Source organism: Macrobrachium rosenbergii, chromosome 8 (genome assembly GCF_040412425.1).
Source record: "Macrobrachium rosenbergii isolate ZJJX-2024 chromosome 8, ASM4041242v1, whole genome shotgun sequence".
NCBI classification, from domain to species: Eukaryota; Metazoa; Arthropoda; class Malacostraca; order Decapoda; family Palaemonidae; genus Macrobrachium; species Macrobrachium rosenbergii.
Window position 1 is genome coordinate 84,776,489 of NC_089748.1, and position 22,151 is coordinate 84,798,639.

The following is a 22,151-nucleotide window of genomic DNA, read 5'->3' on the forward strand; positions in this document are numbered from 1 at the left end:
AAAGACAGGGCTTACTGAAAATATTCTCCAATTTCCCGTATATGTCTATATATAAGCCATTAAAGTCAAAAGAGACTAAAGGTTAGCGGTCTCTTAAAACTTACCGACTCATCCACCACTAACTCGTACAGAGCGTAGCAGACTTCACAGCCATCCGGGTGCCAAACGACCACGTCCCCAACGTGGACCGAGCAGCTGGAGTACGATCGGCACACCTCGTGTCCACAGGGTTGTTGGAGAATCGCCGTGCACCCTGGCTCCTGACAACGTACCATCTGTAAGTGGAATGGAGGTACATGAGTAACGTCAAGGCAAGACCCGCCGGAATTAGGTCCGGCGGTAATAGGCTACCTTAACACAGATTTATGGGTGATGAAACATGCGTGTCATCAGGCAAAACCCGCCAGAATTGAATCCGGTAGTACAAGACTAATAAACACAGGTTATGCTACAGAATGGCTAACTATTAATTATGTTAAAAATAAGTACTCTAAGATACTTCGCCGCTATGGTACTCCGCCGTGATTTGCCACTGAAATCTCGTTATGTCACATATTATGGAAACGGCGTAATGTGGCGGAAAGGAGTGTTCGCCTATGGCCCATCTCTCAACCGCCCAGGGCGGAAACCACATAGTGGAAAACGCCAATTAAACCGAAAACCATACCCACCAGAGTGGTAACATGGACGATAACAACGAAAGATCCGACTAACGTGGCAGAGACTTAACATAACGTAACTCATGATTGCATCCCTGGGACAGTGTTCAACGCTCCAGCTATAACTATGGAAAGCAAGCAAATGAAACACCGCCCGATAAGGGAAAGGTAGGAGAGTGGCGGAAACCTGGCGAACGGCAACCAGTCGGATGGGTAGCACCCTCTGGAAGCCGAATGCAACCTCCTCACGGGGGTGCCGAACGCAAGCGATCGGTTTCCCTCTGCTAGGAAGACGCCCAGGACACATCGCCAAAATCTAATCGATCAGGTAAAGAAGGACTAGGCTATATACACGAAATAACCTGCGCAACCTCCGATCCCAGCCTACCTTCCAAAACCAAAACTTTTTGGCTTGGTCAGGAAGGCCAGAATGAGTGCTACAGGTGAGGGGGGGGGGAGAAGAACCTCGCATAACCTAGCCACACCCTCCAAAACCGACAGCCTGGTCAGGTGGTAGACTATGAATTGAGGAGACCCTTCACTATTTTAACCTCACCCTCCAAAACCTAACAGCATGGCCAGGTGGGCTTAAGGGTGAAGAGCAACTCTCTCACTAGCCTAACCTCACCTTCCAAAACCTAACGGCCTGGTCAGGTGGGCCAAGAGTGAACAAGGAACTCCCTCACAAACCTAACATCTCCCTCCAAAACCTCAAAACGGCCTGGTCAGGTGAGCTAGGTAGTCTGAGCATCGTGTAAAAGCGCCTATCCTGTCTAGCCTAACCCTCCAAAACCGAATTACGGTTCGGTCGAGTAGGCTAGGCTAGAATATACCTAATCGAATAAAACTACCTGACGTCAAGAGTACTAACATAATAAAGTAACCATTCGATGTGAGATGTTTAAAAATATATACTTATAAATACATAAATGACTCAGCGGCAGAGAGGGCCAAACAACATCCATTATACGGGAAGTGGGGATACCCAAAATGGCCACCTCTGACGCCGAATCGTACACATAAACTAATCCAAGAATAGACATGTCATCCATCCTTGTACACATCAGCTATGATCATGATAATAATAATACCACCATCAGGAAGGTACCAACTCGCTGATGGAGGAAGGAAACCAGTGAAAAGGGTGGAAAACTATGATCAGAAAAAGGGAGGGGTGTACCTCCATCCCTAGCCTAGATCAGTCATGATACGGGCTCCCTTACCTCCTACCTGCGAAATGGTAAATTCTCCAAATAAGGTTCCAAACTGAAATGGAGTATGGATAAAAACTAGCAGAAACATTCTGCTAATAAAATGCGAAGACTGAGGGTCAAGCATGGCAGAGGCAGACACAGCCCACGCCCGGCTGTGAAGAACTATTTACCTTGGTAAACAATATACGAACAGTCAAATATAATGCCTCTATAATAAAAAACCAAAAGGAAATGGTACTCAACTTAGATGGTGGAAATTCCTGGTGGGATGACATGATGTAAGCAGAAAAAACCCAAAAAACAAGACCAAAGAAAATACGGTGTATCCTGGAAGGCGTGCTAAATTGGAATGAATATGGCGGCCGGGGTGGTGGTTGGCTGGGTGCGGAGGATGAGGCTTTGGAACGGCTCCTCCCTTTTCGGGGTTTTGAGATTGGAGAAATCTGTAGGATGGAGATCTGTGGTAGTGGCAACCACTCACCCCTTGTGTATACCGACACCATCTAATGGTGTTCGATCCAGGGGTCGTAACCCTGGCATTATGGTTAGCTTTTTCTCTGGTATATTTAGCAATATTTATACCTAGAAATGAGTGCTAATGGACTATTTCACTGGGTGACACAGGTCGAGCCCAGAAATATGTATTTACATTATGTACAGTATGCACTGTACAAAGACTTCACATGCTTACTATACAGTACAGTACACAGTATTTTATTTCAGTTGGCAGTTAGAGTAACTCACTTTTTTAATGACATTTCAATCTTTTGAAAGGTTTCTTAGTTTCGTTTCCTTGTTTGATCAATTAAATATTGAGTGAAAAGGTGCCAATTTAGCAACTGATGTGTCATGGACAATATTTTACCCTATTAAAGATTACTGTATATTTACATCCCGGTCTTTCAAATGTACAGTGTACTACTACAGTACAGTACTGTATGTACTCGATGCAGATTAGGAGGACAACATGTAATCCTAATTTTGTAACAAATGCCCAGCCTGGCTTAAGCTAATGCTTTTCTTTCAGGTGAGACGAACGCTGAAATTGGCCGTGCCCTTGGACTTTAGTGTCTTCTCCAAGGAGAAGACAGCACCAGGACATAAAGTCAGTAAGGAGAGGCTGACTTTACTTCTTGGGAGCAATGCCAGTGGTGACTTCAAGCTGAAGCCCTCGTTAGTGTATCTGGCTGAAAATCCATGGGCACTTAAGGGAATTTTCAAGCCTCAGCTCCCTGTCATTTGGAAGACTAACAAGAAAGCCTGGGTCACGGTTGCTATCTTCGAGGAATGGTTTAATGATCACTTTCTGCCAGCAGTTAATTAGTATTTGGAGGAGAAGGGTCTGGAATTTAAGGTCCTGCTGGTGTTGGACAATGCCCCTGGTCACCCTACTAATTTGGGTGAGATTTATCCTGAAGTGAAGGTAGTCTACCTTCCACCAAACACTATATCGCTTCTACAGCCGATGGACCAGGGAGTCATTGCTAGCTTCAAGGCTTACTACACCAGGAGGACATTTCGCCATGTCCACAGGGTCACCGAAAATTGCAGTGACAAGTTGGATGTCAAGCGAGTCTGGAAGGGCTACAGTATTTTAGACACTGTAAAAAACATTGAGTCTTCTTGGAAGGAGGTCCGGAAATCCAATTTGAATGGGGGCTGGAAGAAGCTGTGTCCAAATTTTGTGATGGACTTTACAGGCTTTGAGGAGGGAGAGAATCTCGATATTGTGAGAAAGAGCATTGTTCAGTATAGCAAGAAGCTTAGTTTGGAGGTGGAAGCTGAGGATGTGAACGAGCTGCTGGAATCTCATGGAGAGGAGTTGTCAGCAGAGGACCTCACTGAGCTAGAGAAGCAGATGATTGAGGAGGAGGAAGAGGCACCAGCCCCAAAGCCCAGGGCATTAAGTGTTACAGCCTTGTCACAAGCTTTGGCCTACTTTGAGCAAGGGCTGATATTGATCGAGGAACAGGACCCTTGTGTGGAAAGGTTCACAAAGTTTCAAAGAGTAATTCAGGATGCTCTAACCTTTTATAAGGAGACTGTAAGGGAGAAGCAGATGAAAAGCATCCAATCTAAGCTAGAGGTTTTTGGCTTCGAGAGAAAGTCTCCAGTACCACCTGCAACTCTTAAACGAGGTAAGGAATTCTCCACTTTTTTTTTTTGCCACTGTCCTGTAAAATGTTTTATAAATTGTAATAAATTTTAAACTGTACCATACTGTACAGTACAGTATGCAGTACATTACGATTCACCCCATCATTCATATCTTTCTTATTATTGCAGAAGAAAAGTCCTGTCCTGATTCCACTGTACCTGACATAATAGAATTACCTTCACCAACCTCCTGGTAAGGAATTTTTTTTTTTTTTTATTGTACAGTACAGTACTGTACATACTATGTAAATTGTTTTATTCTGTAAAGTGCTGTCCTGTACAATATACTGCTGTATTGTATGTTACTATATATATATTTATGTAGTACTGTTGCATAACCTAATTTTTGTTCATTATCATTCCAGGATTGAGCCACCACCTTGCAAGTGATGGCCTTCCACTAATAGACCACCAGCCTTTCCACTTCTATCTGGTAAGGAATTTTTTTTTTTTTTTTTACTGCAGTACATATGTACCTGTAGATTGTTTTATACTTTAAAGTACTGTACAGTACTGTTGCATAACCTAATTTTTTTCACCATCATTCCAGGATCACTGTTGCATAACCTCATTTTTTTCATCATTATTCCAGGATTGAGCCACGTTGACCCTCCACCAGCATTGCTCAATAACCAACCAGTCTCTCCAACTCTGTCTGGTAAGGAATTCTCCTTTTCTTTAATTTGTTTTACTGTAGTACATATGTAAATTGCTTTTTACTGTCAAGTACTGTACAATTTACTGTAGTGTACAGTACCAATAATGCATATATTTATGTACAGTACTGTTGCATAACCTAATTTTTTTCATTATTGTACGATATGTTCCAATAATGCACTGCCGAGCATGGACTGGCAACATGTTTCCGAGTCAGTCGGCTCTCTGGTCTCTCACAATAAACTTGTCACCAAGATGCCGTCTCATTCAAACCCAACATGGCGCAGTGAGTAGGATGAGAACCAAGTCATGCCCCTGATACGTCGACCACCCCAGGCCACGCCGAGGCGTGGCTCTCCTGCAATGCCAAGGGCCTTGTCACGGGCCGTGACGCAAGCACAGATGATAATTGCAGACCAGCAACGCGCCATCCGGTCCCTTCAGGATGCCCTTCCCGGTTCTGGACCACGTGCCGGCAAAATCCCTGTTTCTGCTGCCCCTGAGAAATGTGATGTCGTGATGTCCTCAGCAGCGTTCAGGTCCTGGAGACGTTCGATGACGTGTTGGATCCACCTCAACAAGTTCCCGCCGCAGGATGTTGTCCTGCACATTAGACTCAACTGTGTGCCGGCGCTGCAACGTGCACTGGACGCTCGGTACTCAGAGGCCAAATGGAATGCCCTTACTCCAGACACGGCTCTGGATGCCATCGGGAATATAGTGTTAAGGTCGTCGAACCAGGCAGTGCAGTGGTCTGAATTCTTTGCCCTCGCACAAGGCCGCGAAGAGTCAGTGAGTGAATATTTCTCAAGGTGTACTCAAAAGGCCACCGACTGTGATTTTCAGTGTCCCAAATGCGGGGAATGCTTGGCTGAATATATGCTACTACGGAAAATAATGGTAGGTCTTAGTGATCCTGTATTAAAAAGGCATGTGTTTCAGGCTTGTGATACGTTTAAAAGTGTCGATGCCCTTCAGGCTTTGTGTTGTACTTTTGAAGCTGCTCGCCAAGACGTTGAAAGTGTCCCACGTCACAGGCAGTGATGATGTAGAGCCAGACGTCGTGATGTTGCGCGGTAACTCGAGTGCAAAGCATTGCAGGAACTGCGGGGGACGTCATTCGCCTGGTCGAGCATCGTGCCCAGCAAAAGGTATGACGTGCCACGGGTGCCAAAAGGTAGGGCACTTCCAGAAATGTTGCAGGAGCATGAAGAAAGCGCCGCTCACCTCGAGTTCAGTGATTGTTGCAGACACACACCTCTCCCCCCACCCTACAGTCAAGGCTTGTGTTTCCCATGGGAACGGGAGGTCGGTGTCTACACTTGTCGTAGCAGATACAGGAGCACAGATCTGCGTTGCCAGACCCACGATTCTTTCAAGCCTGCACGTAAAACCCCTGGAGTTGCAACCCCGGACAGGTCTGAGGGACGTAGCTAATCTCCGAGTGAGATGCCTCGGATCAACGGCATGCACCATTGAAATAGGTGGGAGATGCACGAAGCAGGACGTTTACTTCGTGCCGACGGCCAAGAACTTCTACATATTGCTGAATGCCTGTAAGGAGCTGGGAATAATACCTCCTGGTTTCCCTCACCCTCCCCCTCTCATTGCATCAGCTGACGTTATTAGCGAGGCAGTCTCGCAACCTAACTCCCCTCAGACAACGAAGCCAGCCACCATACCTATCCAACCCATGGAGGAGAACATACCAAGACTCGAAGAATGGTTGTTACGTCACTTCTCATCCACGACCTTTAACACAACCAGGGAACCTTTACCTGTGATGACGGGCAAGCAGCACCACATACACTTATTGCCTGATGCCGTACCTTATGCCTGTCACACGCCGGCAGCAATCCCTAAACATTGGGAAGAGGAGGTAAAGGCCCAGCTTGACGAGGACGTCCGGAGGGGAGTGATAGAACCAGTTCCGGCAGGAGATGCAACGGAGTGGTGCGCAAGGATGGTTGTGGTAGCCAAGAAGACGGGCCAACCTCGCCGCACAGTAGACTTCCAGCGCCTCAACGCCCACTGTCTTCGTGAGACTCATCATACGCCGGCACCCTTCGACATGATTTCCAGCATCCCCATACACACATACAAGACTACAGCCGACGCCCATTGGGGTTTCCACCAAGTGGAATTGGACGAGAGCAGCCGCCCACTCACGACCTTCTTCACCCCATGGGGACGGTATCGTTATCGTAGAACACCCATGGGTCACTGCTCGGCTTCCGACGCCTACACGAAAAGGTTCGACGACGCCCTACAAGACATCACCAGAAAGCATAAATGCATCGACGACACCTTGCTGTACGATCACAGCATTGAAGAGGCATTCTGGCACGTATATGAATTCTTGTTAACGTGTGCCTCTGCAGGCATTACGCTCAAGCCCGAGAAGTTCAGATTCTGCAAGAGAGAGGTTACCTTCGTCGGGTACCACTTGGGATGGGAGTCATACAAGCCTGCAGACGAACGACTAGATGCCATTCGTAACTTCCACATGCCAGAGAAGCCCTCCATCACTGATATTAGGTCGTGGTTCGGATTCGTGAATCAGTTAGCCCCCTTCCTTGCAACGGCTCCCATCATGGAGCCCTTTAGGGACCTCCTCAGAAAGCCCACGGGGAAAAACGTCTACTGGGACAGCCAGCTACGTAGCAAACTCCAGTAGGCACAAGAGGTTATCTGTCAATTAGCCAAGGATGGCTTGGCATATTACAACAAGACACGCCCTACGATAATCATGATGGATTGGAGCAAGGAAGGCATTGGTTTCGTCGTCCTTCAGCAGTATTGTGCTTGTCAGTCAGCTGACAGCCCCTTTTGTTGCAAAGGCGGCTGGCGTCTTGCCCTATGTGGCAGTCGACACCTCACCCCCTCCGAAGCAGGGTATGCCCCTGTGGAAAGAGAAGCCCTTGCAGTCACCTGGTGCTTGCGGAAGGCCAGGTTGTTCCTACTTGGGTGCCCTAATCTCACCATCATCATGGACCACCGTCCACTGGTCAAACTGCTGGGTGATAGGGCTCTTAAGGACGTCATCAACCCAAGATTGTTTAACCTGAAGGAGAAGACACTCCAGTTCAAGTTCCACATCAAGTATCTGCCTGGAAAAAGGAACACTGCCGCGGATTTTCTCTCGAGGTACCCGACCATGCGAGCACCCCACGAAGCTTCCGACGTGGATTTGGAGGACGACATTCAGGTGGCAGTGGCATGTGCAACCGTGGCCGCTTTGGAACCGGACATCATCGTGTTGGATGAAGACTGCGTTAGGAGCGCCGCGTCTAACGACCCAGTGTATCAGCTCTTGCTTGCTAGGGTCGCAGCGGGCGATTGGCCCCAACAGAAGTCACAAGAACTCTCCTGCCTTCGTCCCTTCTTCAGCGTTCAGGATCGGCTAGCCATCAACCAGGATCTGGTGACATACTCGGTGGACCAAGGATGCGTACGTTTGGTTGTCCCCGAAGATTTACGTCATCAGGTAGCCGCTAACCTACACGCAGGGCACCAAGGCCTAGACTCTATGCTTAGAAGGGCCAGGCAGTCAGTCTACTGGCCGGGAATAGAAGGAGACCTTCAGCATCGCCGTGCCCAATGCACTTCATGTGATGAACACGCCCCTTCACTGCCTCCTGAAGAAATGATGCACACGCCGCCAGCAGAATACCCCTTCCAGCAAGTTGTCGCAGATATGTTTCAAATAGAAGGCAATGTATACATGGTATACGCAGATAGACTAACTGGTTGGTTAGAAGTAGCTCACTTCCCCAGTGGCGCCACGTCCAACAAAATAAGCACTCACCTTCGATCCTACTTTTCACATTGGGGAGCCCCAGAACAAATATCGACTGACGGAGGTACTAACTTAGCCAGCGAGGAGATGGAGGCCTTCTTCAGGAGATGGGGAGTCAAGGTCCATCTGTCGTCAGCCCAGTATCCCCAGTCCAACGGCAGGGCAGAAGCAGCTGTCAAATCGGCAAAGAGGCTACTCCGAAAAACACATCAAAAGGTGGAGCCCTTGAGGTCAGACAAGACGGCCCTGGCGATACTCAATATCTCAACACACCCCTCAGGGAGATTAACAAATCGCCATCTCAGCTTGCAACGGGTTTCCAGCTGCGTGACGGGTACCGACGGCTAAAAGACACCTATTAGTAGACAGGGTATTGGAGACGGACGATACGTCGAAGGGAGCTACAGGTGGCAAAATCGCAGGGAGGCTATGCGCGCCCTTGATACCACCAGGATACTGCCGCCCATCAAACTAGGTACCCATGTACGCATACAAAAACCAAACTACTAAGCTTGTGGGACAGAACAGGCGTAGTATCGAAACTAGGCCCCATCGTCAGTACACAGTCAAGCTCGATGGGAGCGGCAGGCTCTCAAAAGGGAACAGACGACACTTGAGAGTCATTGCTCCGCCCCAGCGCTCCTGTGTCTCCTCAGCACGACAAACTCAGCGAGCCCTACACCCTTAGAACCAGTAACACGCCCCATGCAGGAGCCCAGCGTCGTTAGTAGGCCAAAAGGGCCGCCGGTAGACCAAGTGGCTCAAAGACTTCACATAGTACTGCTATTATTTGTTGTTTGCACATGTATGCAATCATATCAAGAATTGATATTTCTCAAGAATCCATATTATTTCTTTTGTCTGTATATGTATTACTTGTAGTATTTGTACGCCACCAAGCAGCGTGCTCAGTGTATGTAACTGCGTGTTTTGGTATTCAAAAGTTAAATTTTTTTTCTCTCTTATCTCTCATTAACATAATCATAATGACATTTGCCCTTTAATTTTTGCCATGTTTATGTGTAATCTTGAGGGGGATGTACGATATGTTCCAATAATGCACTGCCGAGCATGGACCGGCAACATGTTTCCGAGTCAGTCGGCTCTCTGGTCTCTCACAATAAACTTGTCACCAAGATGCCGTCTCATTCAAACCCAACAATTATCATTCCAGGATTAAGCCATCACCTTACAAGTGATGACCCTCCACCAGCCTCTCCAGCTCCATCTGGTAAGGAAGTCTTTTTTGTTTTGTTTTACTGTATGGTACATACATATATAAATTATGTATACAGTAAAGTACTGTTTCATAACCTAATTTTTTTATTGTCATTCCAGAATTGAGCCTCATGTTTGCAGATGACCCAGAGTCCCTTGAAGAAACTTTTGAAGGCTTCCTCCCACTTGAATCATCTGAACCCTCTTCAGCTACAACAGTTACTGTACAGTAGAGTACTAATACAGAATGGAATTCTTCACTTATTTTTTGCTTAAATGGTTTTATCAATTGTTATAAATTTTGGAAACAAGTGTACTACAGAAGTACTGTATATACTGTACAGACTGTACCATTATTCCAGATCCAGAAGTTACGCCCTCCTCCCAGGCCAAGCCACCCTCTCCTGCTGCTGCATCAGATAGTACAGTGATCCCATCCTCAAAGCCCAACTCACCAGACTTTGCACCCTCTCAATGTCCACCAGGTAAGAAATTCTTCATTTTTATTTACTGTACATACTGTACTTTATTTTTAGGTGTAGTACTACTGTACACATTTTTTTACTGTTACAAAAGACTTACAGTACTGTACTGTACTGTATTTATTACAGTACATTTACAGGTACAGTACAGTACTGCACTAGACTTTAGATACTGTATTGTATCATTTTTATCTTATCATTCCAGACTCCCAGGAAGATTCCATCACTTAGCCAGCAGTTTCCAGGGGATATGTACAGCACCATGAAAAAAAAATGAAACATTCACTTTTTTTTATTTGGTACTACTATACATATAGTAGTGTACATTATTGTCCCTATACTGTGTACATTACTGTACTGCACAGTACTAATTTTAATATTTTTATTACAGACTGTGTACCTTTTGTACAGAATCCATCAGCAACTACAATATACAGTGTACAGTACTGAACTGTATAAGTGTTAAGTACTGCTGTACAGTACCATGTAATGCACAGCTCCATCTCCCACAACCAGTAGAGTATATCTTTCAAAATCACTGAAATTAGGTAAGGAATTCTTCACTGTTTTCATTTTTATACATTTTATATGGTTTAAAAAATACTTTCCTTTATATTTGCATACAGGACAGTACAGTATATAGTATTGTGTACAGTACTACAGTATACTGTACAGTACTAATACATAGTAAATTTTTACATTCCAGAATCCCCTGAAAAATGGCCACACCAACATTTTGCTGTAAGTACAGTGTGTACTGTACTGTGCAGGGGTTATGAAGCACGACAATTTCAAAACATGTAAGGAAAATATTCACTTTTTTTCATTTGGTATACTGTACACACAGTACACTACATGGTACATACTATAACAAAATGTATTCTTCTGTATGCAGTACAGTACAGTATGTACTGCTGTTGCTTTAATACTGTACTGTACCAATGTTAATATTTTCATTACAGGTTAATATGTACCTGGTGTACAGAATTCATCAGCAACTACAGTACAGTAGCCATAATGCACATCTCCATCTCCCACAACCAGTATACATATACTGTACATCTTTCACAATCAGTGAAATTGGGGAAGGAATTCTTTACTTTTTTAATTTTTATACTTTTTAGGTGTACAGTACTACTGTACACATTTTTTTAACTGTGTTACAAAGACTTTCAGTACTCTGCTGTACTGTATTTATTACAGTATGTTTACAGGTATAGTAATGCTGCTGGACCTGAAGTATTGTATCATTTTTATCTTATCATTCCAGATTCCCATCCACAGGCAGATTCCAATTCTTAGCCAGTTTCCAGGGGATATGTACAGCAGCATGAAAATTTACAAAATGATGATAAGGAAACATTCACTTTTTTTTCATTTGATATACTGCTGCACATACTGTATACTGTACATGGTATAGTATTTAACAAAATTATGTTTTTACTACAGTACAGTATGTACTGTACTTTATTACTGTACATATACTGTGTACATTACTGTATTGCACAGTACTAATTTAATATTTTCATTACAGACTGTGTACCTGCTGTACAGCATTCATCAGCAACTACAGTATACACTGTACTGTGCACATCTCTGTCTCCCACAACCAGCACTGTATATCTTTAAAAATCACTGAAATTAGGTAAGGAATTCTTCTTCACTTTTGTTCATTTTTATATATTTTATATTGTTTTGCAAAATACTTTCCTTTATACAGTACAGTAGTTGCTTACAGGACTGTACAGTAGTAGTATATTGTGTATAGTATACTGTACAGTACTAATACATAGCAAATTTTTACATTCCAGAATCCCCTGAAAACTGGCCACACCAACATTTTACTGTAAGTACAGTGTGTACTGTACTGTACTGTACAGGGGTTATGAAGCACGACTATTTTAAAACAAGTAAGGAAATACTGTACCGTACACTATTCATTTTTGTTCACTTTGTATAATACTGTGCATATACTACATGGTAATACTGTATATAACAAAATGTAGATAAGTACTGTACTGTGGTGTACTCTACAGTACTGTACTTTATTTAATACTGTATATATTACATACTGTATACTGTGCAGTTCTAATTTTAACGTTTTCATTACAGACTACTGTAATATGTTTACTTCACATTCATCAGCAACAGTAAGTTATACAGTGACAACATGGAATGAAGGTATGTACGTCTTGTAGAGGACACCCAAAAGGTCTTTCATCATTTTACAGTACAGTATATTATACTATAAAGTACTACTAAAGTAAATCCTATACAAGGTATATAAAATATAGTTTTCATTATGATGCCGATAACCAGTCGGCGGCGCCGTACAATTTTTTGGGGCCCGTATACTTTATTTTCGGTTGTCGTCATGCCGCCTGGAACGGAACCCCGCCGATAACCGGGGACTGCCTGTACTATTCCGAAGGCTCAAATGTGGCCAGTGGAGGCAATCAAATTTGCCAGAGTACACACTGATGTTGTGGGACCCTTCCCCCAGGGGACGGGCAATTCAGGTATGTGCGTGATGGTGGATGAGTTCACGCGGTATACGCACACGTATGCGGTGTTGGATAAATCTGCGATATCAGTTGCAAAAGCCTTGTGTTCATTCATAGTGAAGTTCGGCTGTCCCCGTATGCAATCAGTGACAATGGACGTGAATTTATTAACAAAGTAATAAAAGACCTAGCAAAAATGTTAAACGTAGAACATTTCACGATCGCATCTTACCGGCCTTGAGCCAATGGGTTAGTTGAATCCCATAATAGAGAAGTAACAAATATTTTGAAATATTTAGTAGCACAGTCCAAATCAGTGGGTAGAGATGCTGCCGATGGCGGAACTTGTGCTTTAATACAGTGTATACTGGCTCCATAAGAGATATCCTGTATTTGTTAGTGTATGGACAGGACCCTTCATTGCCATATACTGTGATCATGGACCCTAGAACTTTACCACTATATAGTGTTGAACAATACCGGCTGATGTTCTGTAACCTGATCCGAAGAGTGTTTCAGACAACGTAGACGCTTTTGTTGAGGGCCAATGAAAAGTATCTGACGAAATATGATCAGCGATTCTGCACACAACCATCTAAGATACAAAAAGGGGACAGAATCTATCTGGAAAGGCTGCAACCAAGGAAACATAAACTTGAGTCCGCCTACTTGGGACTATATCGTGTGAAAGAAATTAAAAATGACAATGCAATGATCCAGCATATTAAAACCAGTGTCCTATGCGAGTACCACCTATCACACATGCATCCCGTCAAAGATGTCTTGATGTGGCACCTGAATAAGCCAGTACCCCCCTTTCCCGGGACTGCCTGGCTATCTGGGGGAGGAGAATGAAAATGACGTGCAAGCATGTCTGGGGATCATTCATAGTGCACCCAATGTGCATAGAAACGAAGGTTACAAATGCTGGTGTCATGTGCTGTTGTGAAAACATCATAAACTTATGTACTTGCATTGCATGACCTTTTATTTCATTTTTGTGGCTGATTTTCGTCATGTCTATTTGACGTCATTTATTCCTTTTGTTCAATTTCTGTGATTTTTACTAAATTATTTTGTCTTGATGATTGACAGTAATTTGGTTTTTACCTTGTTTTGATTATTTGAACTGCAGGTTATTTCAATCAAAATTCTAAGAAAGTTGTGTGTTAATGTGTGGAGCTAAAAATTATTATTCCATTGATCCTATATAATTCTGTTTTTCATTATATAAAAAATATTAGTAAATAAAATCATACCAATGTGATGCTTGGAATTCATAACACTGTAAATTGCCAATTGTAACTGCGCAATTTAGCCCTCACTTGCTAAATTTTTGTTTTTGTTTCTACATGAATTATTGATAACATATGTCGGGAGGTATGGTACTCAGGTGGCAGTGTGCAAATATCAGAGAAACTAAATAAAAAAAATCTTTAAAAAAAAAAAAAAAAAGTGTTGCGAGTCCAGCGAGACGCAGAACTTTTATGGGAGAGTCACAAACTGATCTATATAGAAATTAATGTTTGAGATTAAACAGAAAATCTGCTAGTTGTTTGTACGCCTTTGTGATCAGAGAGCAACAGATACTGCTGATTTGTCAAACGCCATATGATCGTTGGGGTTTGGCATGGGTAAGTAAAACGAGTGCCATACATCGAAGACCCTTACTGGTTCCTTTCAATTATAAGAGACCAATCTCCTGAGGTCTATGACCTAAGTAAGTTCAGTTTGAAAAGTTAAAGATCAGTAAGGGCGCAGTGGTCGACAGGTCAGGAAGGGCGTCTGAAAGACAGTGATGGCGCGTCGCCTCAGAGTACCTTCCGACAATAAATTGTATAATTAAGTAGCGTAATATTAGCAACAGGGCCCTGTGTAACTATTAAGGAAAATACACATGTTAATTGTACATACGCATTTCATTTGCACTGGTAGAACCTATACATGACTGAGAATCAGGTCATATATATATATATATATATATATATATATATATATATATATATATATATATATATATATATATATATATAAATATATATAAAATATATATAATATATATATATATATATATATATATATATATAAATATACATATATATATATATATATATGTATATATATATATATATATATATATATATATATATATATATATATATATATATATATACATATATATATATATATATATATATATATATATATTTATATTTATATATATATATACATATATTTATATATATATATATGTATATATATATATATATATATATATATATATATAACGACAGGAATAAATGGACAGTGATAAAGACATAACAGTTAACTCACCGACTGGGTGACAGCTCGTCACGATAACAAAGTAAATGCTTTTTTCCCTAAGCCACCTGAACAAACAGAAAAGAATGTTTTTACTCTCGGCAGACGGGATGTAGCGATCTGATAAGATTTTCAAAATACAATTTCAAAAGATTAAACAAAATTCCAAGTATCCACAGAATCATAAACACACATAACTGGATACAATATATCTTTAAAGGACATTTAAAATCACGTCTTCCCAAGTTCAAATAGTAATCTTGTCAACAAAAATCAAAATTTTCAGAGAGACATTACAAACACTTACAAAATAGTTATAAATATTATATCACCTTATAATAATAATATTATATATATCTATATAATATATGTATATAGGTTATACATATATATATATATATATATATATATAATATATATATAAATATATATATATAAATATATATATATATATATATATATATATATAGATATATATATATATATATATATATATATATATATATATATATATATGTATATATATATATATATATTTATTATAAGGTGATATAATATTTATATCACCTTTATATATATATATATATATATATATATATATATATATATATATATATATATATATATATGTATATATATATATATATATATATATATATATATATATATATATATATATTATAAGGTGATATAATATTTATAACTATTTTGTAAGTGTTTGTAATGTCTCTGTGAAAAAATTTTGATTTTTTGCTGACAAGATTCGTCATTTGTTGTGAAGACGTGATTTTAAAATGTCCTTTCTTACAGATATATTGTGTGTTATGTAAACTTGTGATTCTGTGATACTTTTCCCCTTTTGTTTAATCTTTTGAAATTGTATTTTGAAAGCTTATCAGATCGCTACATCCTGTCTGCCGAGAGAAAGAATAAAGGCCTCTTTTTCTGTTTGTTCAGGTGGCTTAGGGAAAAAGCATTTACTTTTGTTATCGTGACGAGCTGTCACCCAGTCGGTGAGTTAACTGTTATGTCTTTATCACTGTATGTTTATTCCGTCGTTATTAACTCTGCCTATGCCTATTCTGTTCGTAGTCTAAGAAAGAGAGAAGAGGAATTACAGATAAGTGGTGTTATTTCGTATCTAATGTGTGCCCAGCTGCCTCAGGCTGACGAAAGATTTTGTGAACCCTGAACCAGGAAGTGTCAATCATGAGATAAGGTTAGTTTCGCTTCGAACCGATCATGTACGAGTATACTTTGTATACGTGTGTGTAGGTGTGTTCATACATGTGTATTCTCTGTGAACACCCTATGTGTATTCTCAGCCTACAGACGTAAATCCAGTGTCTTAAAAAGGCATCAGCAGTCTAGTAGAAAGGGCCACCAGACCCAGACCTCTCTCTGTAAAAGTGTCTGTAAAAGCTCTGTTAAACTCACCCCAGGAGTGTGTTAATTTTGTAGAAGGGTTCAGGAATATTATTTTGTACAAGTGTTGAAGAGGAGATATATATTGGTGTAATATTTACTAAAGGTAATGTGGTGACTTGAGCTTTGTTAAGAGATATTCTTGGTAAAAGAGAATTGTTGTGTTTGAATAAGTCTTAGAAAGACGTGAGTCTAACTTTTCTTTATATAAAGTTATATAAAAGATTGATGTAATTTTAAACACATTATTGGTGATTTTGGTGTTTTCATTTTTGTGTATCGCATTCTTATATGTCTGTGCTATCATATTATTGTGATTTTATTGTTGCCATGTTTTGCTGGTGATTTCTTAGCATTTTGTTAGTGCCTACCTGTTATAGAGATTTTGGGGAATGCTATGTGGATTTCAATCAGTAATAATTTGGTGACTGTTTGTAATAGTAAGACCAGGTAAAAGCTTGGCACTTAAGTGATAGCTAATAGTTTGATTCTTATATAACCAGATTGTTTTTCTTTGATAAAGCAAAAGTTTTGTGAATTAAAATTGATTAAGAGATACTTAAAGTCTTACACTGTTGTCAATTAATGGTAAATCTTGAGATTGTAAACTTTACTGTATAAATTTTGAACTTAGAAATAAACCTGTTTGTTTAAAGTTTTAAAACATAGTGTTTCATTTAGATTACCAGTACTTACAGACATTAATGAGTGTGTACAAGGTAAGTGATGTATCTGTTTGTTCACCTGAGACTTATCTAGGTAAAATAGAACCAGAGACAGCTACAGTGCTGGTTGAAGTGAAACTCATACTCCAGTAATCTGGATATAACTTAATAATTGTTACCTCATCCATAACTTGATAAAGTTACACAGATTTTCTCCAGTGATACGTAAGTTTATGGGATCATTGTACCTTTAGATATTCAGTCGACTCTTTGTTATGAGGTTTCAAGTATCAGGTCGATATGAGGTAACTTTTGGTATTATCATTTGTACAACAGATTTGTTGACCTATTTGTGTAATCGGACTTCTCTTGTTGGTTGAGGGATCTGCCCCCTCCCATATCGTCCCCAGCATCGCCATTGGGGTTGGTGGAGTTGTTTACTCGAACGCTGCTCGAAGTCACTCCTCGTCTCCGGCCGGATTACCGCGGATACGGCATATTGCTCAGCCCATGTTATGAACATACGAGCATTTTACCCGGCCCTGTCCGGCAAAGTAAGGGGCGGAAGGTTTTTCATTATAGGGAACGATCCTCCGCCCTCTGAGTTCCACCATCACTTGTTACTGTTTTATTTTTAGATAAGTCTGTTAGTCTACAGGAGTACTCCTTTATTCATTATATAAATACGTGAGTCCGGTCCATACCAGGGTCTCCGCCGTTATTTTACTGGCAGCCCTTATGGTTAGTCTCGATCTCTCTTTTCCTTCATCTCCGGAGTAATTCGGGTCTGAAATCCTACCTTCCACTTCTGTGTAATTTAGAGCTTATTGGCCCAGTTTATGTTAGGGAGTTCTTCCAACCGGAGTATTCCGCAGTTGAGTTTCCGCCCTGCCAGCTTTAGTTTGTTTAGGTGTGGGAGGTTATACTTTTCTACTTACAGACTGTTCGCTGTGAGGGAGCCGTGCACCGCTCCAACAAACCCACGCCGGTCACGAAGCCGCCGGACCCACGCTGGTTGTGCGTCCGCCTGATGACCTGATTGTTTGGCAGGCCCTGATGGTTGTAGGTTTGCTTGCCCCCGTACAACTGTCCGTGATGAGCTGGTAAGTGGATAGTCTTTACATTAATACCCTGCTTTATGCTCCTCATATTGTATATTATACATTGTGGTGAGGTTCCCGGAATGGTTTTCGCCCTTAGCTAATTGTTGGTTTTCTTACAGGCGATTTAAGCTCTGTTAAAGTCGCCTTGGAATCCCTCCGGCCTGTGTACTGGGTTTGAAGGAACGTTCCGCTTGGGAAGTCCACACCACGCCAGGTTGAGGACTTGCCTACTCCCGCGCACGGGTGGCGGCCGCAGTGCCCAGAAGATCTGGCCACCCCTATCATCCAGCAAAATTCGGGATGAGATCAGCCACCCCAAAGCGGATATCCCCACGCTGAGTCTCGGTGATGTTGCCGCCATTAATTTTTAACCGGAACCGGCGAATATAGAGTAGACCAGGTGGTAAGTGGTGAGGTAAGTGAGGTTGTTAAAGGGTCTCCTTTATTTGGACTCCCCTGCTTCATCCATTTTCTTCTTTTGCAGGCTTTGTGAAGTTCTTCCTCCCTGGGTGATAGAGTTCACCGTTATCCCCAAGTTGGAAGTTGAAGACTTCAAGGAAGGCGAAGGCTACAAGTCTCGACTTCCAAGAAGGCATTGCCCTTCCTCCGTCAAGGCTGGGCGTCTCAGGACCTGTAGCCTCCGGAGCAAGTCTGGTTCCTCCAGCAAAGGTGCAGTAAGAGGCTGCAAAACCAAGTCTCCGCCAACCTGCTTTCGGACGCAGAGGCCTTGCCAATCAGCTTTATAAGCGCGCATTGAGGACCTGGATTCGAGATTTACACCCTGAGAAGTTGGCCAGTCATGATAAACATACTGGCGGGAATGGCTCACCCACCCCCAGCCGAACCACAGTATGTTATCCCGACACTGCGGACTCTGCCGTTCGATGTCGGTAACCCTGGCGATTCGGGCTTCTCCGCCATCCAAATATGATGGGCAAGCTGACACTTGATGGTCTTGGCACGACGGTTGGAGGAATTGGAGTTCTTCCCCCCCGATCTCCTGCCCCCTACCCAGGCTTCGTGAGGCCGCTCACGAGGAAGCTTCTGATTCGGTCAGATAAGGTTCCTAGGGAGACTGTCATCGTCCCAGGGACCAAGTCTAGTCGGCTCTCCTGGGCAAGACTCTGACGGAGTGGCAGGCAGACAACACGGTTGACTCCTTTCAAGGGGAACTTACCATGTTCGGGCCCTGGGAGACAACCTACCCACCCCGTTTGACAAAGTCGCCTCTGGCCACGTCCGAAAGGTGTTTCGATGGTAACTGCTACCACAGCTAAGGGAGACAGACCCCATCCTGGTATTCCCAGGAAGTAATGAGTTCTGTCGATCGCTCATCCACCTCACGGTCAGTTGGATTCTCTGGCGCCTCCACGCACCAGCGAGCAGTCTCAAGCCGTCGGAAGCCCTTGAAAGCCGAGCTGATGCCTCGGGTTAAGCAGTCCGGTCGCGAACCTGTATGCCTTACTGAAGTTAATGTCGTCTCCTGCTCCTCGGACGAGCCTTCTTCAGGTTTTGGCTGGTCCTGTTGGCAGGTTTCAGTCTGACCTATTTGAATTTATCGGGCGGCCACTGGAATGTAGGAAGTTCATCTTCGCCGATGCGAGCCATCCGTCACGAGCCTAACAAGCTCGCGGAAAAGCTCCGATCTGGGGGACCCAACCTCTTCCCCAAGAGGAGGTCACGAGTGTTATGGTCGAGGCTACACGGCCAACCAGAGTTCGCTCGCTGGGGTATTTCGCCCTGGCAAGCCGAAGACCTGGTAGTCGCCGGCCCCCCAATCGAGAGGAGGTAAACGTCAGGAGGCATACTAAGAGACCCCACCATCAGGCGGTAGTCCAAGCCGTCCCGGTCTCGGCAGTGGCGCAGCCTTCCACTTCTAAGGCTCACCCCCAACAATATGTGCTGGTCCAATCCAGCTGCACTCCCTCCTATGTGGCTCCTCACCGGCATACAACCTCACATATGAGGGCCGTGGTTATTTTCACGGCCCATTAGGGCTGGGCTGTAAGGGGAGGAAGAGGCAAAAGCCCCCTATAGAGGGAAGCCCACCACTCCAAGGGGAAGACCTGACGGTAGGGAATGAACCCGCCCCTCCCAACAGAACACAGGCGGTCGCCTGTCTGGGTTCAGGACCACTGGACCTTCAGTCCCTTGGGCACACAGCATTGTGTCCAAAGGCCCAGGATGGAGCTGGATCAAAACCTCCTCCTCTAACCAGGTTTTACCAGCCATCTACAGCAATCCCAAAGGGATTATAGACAGAATTGCTCAACAAACGAGCAATAAAGAAAGTAAGGCACCTAAAGTTTCAAGGCAGGTTATTCACTGTTCCCAAAAAGACTCCTTGATCAGCAAAGAGGATCCTGGATCTGTCAGCGCGCCTAAATCTCTCTACATAAAATGCGACAAATTCTCGCATGCTTACGGTGTAGCTCAGGTACGGACTCTTACTTCCGCGCGGAGCCGCTACCACTCTCTATCGATCTTTCAGACGCTTATTATCATCAGTCTCCGGCGCTGAACTTCTCTCAGTTCCCCGGTTTCAGACCTGGAATCAAGTTCACTCCTTCAGGGTCATGCCCTCTGGTCTGAAACATTGCGCTTCAGGATATTCACGTTGGCGGACGGTGGTACAGCAACTCCGGTCTCAAGGGATATCCCTAGCATATTTGGACGATTGGATAATTTGGGCACCAATAGTTCCGGGAGTGCTCAGGGAAAAAAGCCACGTCCATAGTCATCAAAGCCTCCTGAGCTCTAGGTTTCCAACTGAACAGAGAGAAGTCCCGCCTGACCTCGAGTCCCGGTTTCAGGGTTGGGTCTCCAATGGGATCTGTCATCCACACGCTGTCCCTTCCGCTCCCAAGAGGAAAGAGATAGCATCTCACCAGGAGATTCCTCAAAATCCATCAGCATCCCGCCGTCCCAAAGAAAGGTCCTGTCTCTTCAGTTTGCCTCAGTGACAAAACCTGCTATTAAAAGCGGTTAAAAGACATAAACAGAGGTATGGAGTCGGTGCCAATGTCAAGCCCAGAGACAAGGTCTCTCTATCCCTCAAATCTTAAAGACAAGGCTGCACCGTGGGCCTCAGTCAAAGGCCTGTCCAATACAGTTCCGCTTCAATCTCCCGGCACTAGTAGTTCACAGACGCCTTCTGCGGCTGGGGGATATTCACCAAACAAAGTACAAGAACGTGTCCACAATGTTTCAGCAGTTCCATATAAATATCTCTGGAAGCTATGGCGGTATTTCCTAACTCTGAAGAAAAATCCGCCCCCCAACCGGATTCATATCAGGTTGTGCTGACAGCGAGTGGTAGTTCATTGCATCAACAGGGGCGGCCCAAATCAGGCCGAGTAAACGGCCAAGTAATGCTGCTATCTTCTCCTGGCGAACAAGCACGGCTGGCACCTGCTGCGCCACCCACCTAGCGGGGTACGAACGCAGGCGGATTCCTGTCCAGAACATCTGAGCACGGAGTGGTCCCTGGACGGGAATCTTCAAGTGGATTTACCGCCGGGTTCCGGCCTCCAAGTGGGATCTGTTCGCAACGGAGAGCAAATCAAGCTCCCTGTTATGTGTGGCCCCCAACCTGACCCTTCAGGCGTTTCGCCATAGACGCAGAATGACAGTAGAGATTGAACAGTTGGGAGAAGATTTATTCTTTCCCCAATAAACTTAATACTGCTGAAAGTTTTACACAAACTCAGGACATTCAAAGGTCACTCACTCTAGTAGTTCCCTATTGGCCGAAGAGCAATTGGTTCCCTCTTCAGGAACTGGGATACGGAGTCTCGGATTCCCAAGCCCCATTCTGACTCAGACAGTACAAACTAAGACTGTGTCAGTTTCAAGAATTCAGAATGTCCTAGTTTTATGGACTTTATAAAATTATAGCTCAAAAAGGAGCTAACATTGACCCTGTCAACACCTGTTTTTAGAATCA

At 43.3% G+C, this 22,151-nt stretch overlaps 2 protein-coding genes and 1 long non-coding RNA gene across 3 annotated transcripts; all 3 read left to right on the forward strand.

Moving 5' to 3' along the window:
• The first annotated feature begins 2,972 nt into the window (after window positions 1-2,972).
• Window positions 2,973-5,757, forward strand: LOC136841289 (uncharacterized). Its single transcript, XM_067108270.1, has one exon. It carries the CDS (start codon window positions 4,997-4,999, stop codon window positions 5,729-5,731), a length of 735 nt encoding a protein of 244 aa, XP_066964371.1. The 5' UTR covers window positions 2,973-4,996; the 3' UTR covers window positions 5,732-5,757.
• LOC136841208 (tigger transposable element-derived protein 1-like) lies at window positions 3,339-4,628 on the forward strand. The gene is made up of 3 exons (XM_067108244.1): window positions 3,339-4,011; window positions 4,396-4,463; window positions 4,623-4,628. Exons 1-3 carry the CDS (start codon window positions 3,339-3,341, stop codon window positions 4,626-4,628), a joined length of 747 nt encoding a protein of 248 aa, XP_066964345.1.
• Window positions 5,758-10,416: 4,659 nt separating the features above from the next.
• Window positions 10,417-14,609, forward strand: LOC136841017 (uncharacterized). The gene is made up of 4 exons (XR_010853815.1): window positions 10,417-10,734; window positions 10,893-11,831; window positions 11,998-12,096; window positions 12,299-14,609. It is a non-coding gene; the product is annotated as an uncharacterized lncRNA (long non-coding RNA).
• Window positions 14,610-22,151: the final 7,542 nt, after the last annotated feature.

What these genes read in the sequence shown, in the direction of transcription:
- LOC136841208 (XM_067108244.1), top strand. Translation starts at nt 3,339, where the DNA reads ATGGACCAGGGAGTCATTGCTAGCTTCAAGGCTTACTACACCAGGAGG. An exon ending in ACCTGCAACTCTTAAACGAG is followed by an intron (nt 4,012 to 4,395) that starts GTAAGGAATTCT and finishes TTATCATTCCAG; the next exon opens with GATTGAGCCACCACCTTGCA.
- LOC136841289 (XM_067108270.1), top strand. Translation starts at nt 4,997, where the DNA reads ATGCCCCTGATACGTCGACCACCCCAGGCCACGCCGAGGCGTGGCTCT.